The sequence below is a fragment of the Chenopodium album genome, chromosome 16 (assembly GCF_948465745.1).
Source record: "Chenopodium album chromosome 16, dcCheAlbu1.1, whole genome shotgun sequence".
In the NCBI taxonomy this organism is placed as follows: Eukaryota; Viridiplantae; Streptophyta; class Magnoliopsida; order Caryophyllales; family Amaranthaceae; genus Chenopodium; species Chenopodium album.
The window spans coordinates 6,425,579-6,430,682 of NC_137849.1; the positions used below are offsets into that span (position 1 = coordinate 6,425,579).

At 39.2% G+C, this 5,104-nt stretch overlaps 1 protein-coding gene across 1 annotated transcript; it reads right to left on the minus strand.

Moving 5' to 3' along the window:
- Nucleotides 1-5,104, minus strand: LOC145584783 (ABC transporter B family member 15-like). Its single transcript, XM_081641578.1, has 4 exons — nucleotides 4,371-5,104; nucleotides 3,257-3,797; nucleotides 1,945-2,856; nucleotides 1-1,609 (listed from the first exon to the last, which is right to left on the minus strand). The coding sequence occupies exons 1-4, from the start codon at nucleotides 4,703-4,705 to the stop codon at nucleotides 227-229; spliced, it is 3,171 nt and encodes a 1,056-aa protein (XP_081497704.1). The 5' UTR covers nucleotides 4,706-5,104; the 3' UTR covers nucleotides 1-226.

Here is a 5,104-nt window from a genome sequence, read left to right on the forward strand (position 1 = left end):
ATAAAATGTTTATTGGCAAACCCCAACGTTGGAATTAAAAATGAACAAAGTATCATTCCTTCTAACATAGCATAGACAATTAATTATTTGAGGTTTAAAGAAAACAGAATTGAAGTTCCTCATATACCTGGACTCTAAAGTCTAAAATGAACAAGCAAATACAGGTCAATACAATACTTCGCCGTTCTCCAAATTTATATAGTACTACATTGAAAAGTTCAATAATCTACTCCAAATTTGACGGATGTGGTGTGCCATGAAGGTTCACCAAAGAATAATAGGTTCCATTAGGCCCCTTAGCCAAAAGAGAGGAATGTGTACCTTTCTCTACAACTTCGCCTTTCTCTAACACTGTGATGAGATCACACTTTTGTATGGTGCTCAACCTATGTGCCACAACCACACTTGTTCTACCAACCATTACTCGTTCAAGTGCCTCTTGCACAACATTTTCGGACTGGCTATCAAGTGCACTTGTTGCCTCATCTAGCAATAGTATTGCTGGGTTTCTTAGAATAGCTCTTGCTATTGCTATTCTTTGCTTTTGTCCTCCCGATAATTGAACCCCTCTATCTCCACACCACGTATCATACCCGTCTTTTAATCCGGATATGAAGTCATGAGCGTTAGCTGCCTTGGCAGCCTCAATAATCTCTGATTCATCAACCTCATCACTAGCTCCGTAGGCTATATTCCCCCTTATGGTATTGGCAAATAATGAAGGCTCTTGGCTCACTAGAGATATATGTTTCCTTAGGGACCTAAGGTTATACATCTGTATATCACGTCCATCAATTTTCACAGACCCCTTGAGAGGAACATAGAACCTTTCGATCAATCCAATAATTGTTGACTTACCTGACCCACTTTGGCCCACTAGTGCGGATGATTTACCAGCCTCAATATTGATTGAAAAGCCTTTGAAAATCACAACACCGGGCCTAGTAGGGTACGAAAATTGTACATCTTGGATTTCTCTGTGACCACTTATTTTCTCAGGATGGTATCCATCAGAACTGTCGGGATCAATCTTGGTAACACGGTCTAGGACTGCAAACACTGATCCAACAACATCCACACCCTTGGCAAGGTCTGAGGTCATGCTCCCGGCCTCAGCAATGACACGCCCGGTGGTCACTAAGATTATGATGTTCTGGAACAATGCCTTAGAAGTTAGGTAACCATGAGCCATTAGCCTACCACCATACCAAAAATCAGCGGCCCAAACAAAAATGTACATGCCCTGAGAGGCTCCCAGCCCAAAACCTGCATACCAGGACTGTCGAATACTTTCCTTTCGAGGGCCTTCTTGTGCCTTCTCAAGCATTGCTAGGATTCGGTCCTGGGATGAGAAAGCAGTGACTATGCGAAGGTTGGATACAGCTTCAGCAGCCAACTTGCTACTCTCATTTTGTGCCTTGCTTGCCTTCTTAGACATGTTTTTAAGTAAAACTGCCCTTGCGTAGTAACTAATTATAATTAGGGGTTGGGTTGTTATCATGAAAATGGCTAGCTTCCATGAAATGATTAAGCCCATGGTAACTGCAGTTAATACAGCTGAAATTGATTGGACTGTGAGTGACATCCGATCTCCAACCAACGATCTTACCTGCAAATATTCAATAAATGAGTTTACAAGTCACAAAAAAGAGAAAAAATTACTTCCTCCTTCACTTTTGATACGTATTCTTCTTTGGGTGTCTCGATTTTATGGTCACATTTAAGGAGGTTAATGCGAGTAATGTTTAGGGGTGCTTAAGAGTTAACGAAATGACACATTCAAGGCATTTTCCCCATATAAGGTAGCCGTGAAAATAATAAGGTAGACTACACTATTTCACTAACAAAGAAAAAGGCACTAAATATGTAGTACTAAAGATAAAACAGAATACAACTAGCACATGGAAATGGAACTATTTAGAAGCAAGGGGATAGATAACTTACAACATTGGCATCTATAGCAAGCCTTGAGCAAATAGCACCAGTACTATTTTCTTCCTGATCGAACCACCCAACCTCAAAAGCAAGCATTTTAGCTAGCATCCTTTCTCGTACTCTCTTAGTCAAGAACTCCCCCATATATGCGAAGTTGTAATGTTGAACAATATTCACTATAAACGAGAGCACAGCCAATCCAAAAAAACACCAAGCATAAATCGTAGTCTTCCTCTTGATCTCTTCTTTATCTTCCAAGAAATATACGGATATCAACGACCCCATAGTGAATGCATAAAGTGGTTGGACTGCTCCAAATAGTATAGCACCCAAACAACCCAAAATGGCTTGTTTCCACTCGGGTAAGTTCAAAGACAACAATCTACCAAATGATGGGACAGGCAATATTTCATCTCCCTTAGTCTTGGTATCAAGTTCATTGGCCAAGTCATGCACCGATTTGACTGAACTTGAGTGACTCCCTAATGAGAGTGTACGGCTACTCATGCTATGTCTTGAATCCACATTGTAAGACATAGATAAGTTTGAGGTGGAAGGGTGAGACAAAGTCCTTTGATTGTCATTAGATTTTTCCATCTGCTGTGGCCGGACTAATGAAGTGTACATCCCTTCCTTGAGTTGGATCAACTCATCATGGGAACCGATCTCCATCACCTGGCCATTTTGGATAACGGCAATAATGTCAGCATTACGAATCGTGGAGAGTCTGTGGGCGATAACTATTGTGGTTCGTCCCAAAGCAGCCTTGTCAAGTGCTTCTTGGACAACTCGTTCTGACTCGGAGTCTAATGCACTGGTTGCCTCATCTAGGAGCAGGACACGCGGTTTCTTGACTATTGCTCTTGCTATTGCTATTCTTTGCTTTTGTCCACCTGACATTTGGACTCCTCTTTCTCCAACCTGCAGACATGGTGCATAAAAAATGAGCAACAATTACTTCACCCACATCAAATATGTTGTACTTTATACATCAACACCAACATTATCTCAAAACCCCTTCGCGATTCCAAGGATGTCAGCGGAATAAGAGAAGGGAAAGTGAAGATGTATACAACCTTACCTTCACTAAAACAGAGATTATTTTATACTTGCAAATAAATTCACTATTCCAATATGAATCACATTGTCACATATCAATATTGAACTATAGTATTCATTGTATGTCTCTAAGAGATTGTACTATAATAATCTTTAACAGTAATTAGACATTACTTGTTCTTTAGATAATATTCCAAGAAGAATTCAGCAATGCTCAACACTAAGAATGACTCGATACATGTGCAAATTATGGTGCATATACCTGTGTATCATAGCCCTGAGGCAATTGACTGATGAAATTGTGAGCATTCGATGCTTTTGCAGCTTCAATGACCTCATCCATCGTAGCATCTTCTTTGCCAAAAAGTATGTTCTCTTTAATTGTAGTCGCGAAAAGTGCAGGTTCCTGGCTGACTAACCCCATTTGTGATCTCAACCACTTAAGTTGAAGCTTATCAATTGGCACCCCGTCTAAAAGTATTTCCCCACCGAGGGGGTTATAAAACCTTTGAAGCAAAGCTACTGCAGTGGATTTTCCTGAACCACTCCCTCCAACTAATGCGACTGTTTTCCCTGCAGGAACTTGCAGTGAGAAGTCGCGGAAAATTATTGAATCTGGTCTTGAAGGGTAAGTAAAACTGACATTCTTAAAGTCAACTTCCCCAGATATATTATCTAAGGTCAGCCCATCCATTTTTTCTGAGTCAATATCCGGCACCCGGTTTATCACTTCCATCATCTTCTCTCCTGCTATAGCAGCTTCTGAGAAGTATTTAATGTTCGGTAAACTAGAACCCAGAGCTCTGTCGATAACATCAAAAGATAAAGAAATGAAGTAAGCAACAATAGAAGTCAAGAAGAGAAATTTTTATTGCATGTTCATGCAAGCAGCTTATCCTACTTTCATACTGTAAACACCAAGTTTATTTGATTATTGGTGTCACCATGTCATATTTATCTAAAAGGGGACAATATTACTAGTTAATGTAATGATATTTTAATGATTTCGGGATCATCTTTAGGGTTTCAACAGGTATAAAAACAAGTCATAAAAGAGAGAGAAATCGAGTGTGTTACGATTTGTAACCCCTAAATTATCAGCTGAAATAAGGTTTCTGTTTATTTCTTTCCTCTTTACATTAATATTGTAGGTTGGATTTTTTATGGTCTACGCACATGCACCACAATTCTAAACTTCACAAATCACAACACACAGATTTAAGTCTTTCATACATTAGATTGTTCCCTAATCGATTTCTTATTTTCTAATATTAAGTTAGAGGGAGAGCAACAACAATATATTTCAAAGGAAGCTAGCTAGAATAAACCAATAAATTCAAAAAATTATATAAGAAAAAATGAGCAAAAGAACTTACAGTCCTCCCACACAAAGGGCAGCACCAACCATATAAATGGTACCACCTTTAGCAGTGTGGTTTAAAACAAGTTTGGTACCATACCAAGTACAGAAAGCCCAAACAGCAAAAATTACGCCGTTGCTACCAATAGCGACACCCTTAGCCAAACCTTGTCGGAGTCCCAACTTCACTGATCCTTCCAAAGCAGTTGAGAAGTTAGATAATGTTTTGTGTTCTCCAACAAAGGCATAGACTGTTCTTATGGAGGATATTGCTTGTTCTGCTATGCCTGCAGCTTTATTGTACTCAAGAGTCAGCTTCCTAGATAGCCCCATCAATATCCTTCCGTACATCAAGCCTGGTATAATAAGGAAAACTACGAAGGGAAACCCGACTATTGCTAACCTCCATAGCAATGAAAATGCTACCACATAGCTTGTGACGAATAGGGATGCGTTCCTCACAAAATTTGGTACCTAATTCATCAGCAGAGGCAGCATTGGAGAGCAAAACTCATGTTAGCTATATACAATTCTACAATTTATCATGGATAAAAGAGATGGACTCACAGTCTCACATTATCATGGATGATGAGATTAATTACAAAAAAAAAAAAAAAAAAAAAATTCATGAGCTTACACACACAGTTTAATCACCAATTCTAAAATTTATGACTGCTTGCCAAATGCTACTTAGAATTTCATGCAATAGCCAAGAGGGCAAGAAGGAAAATAAAAAGGCATCATAACAAG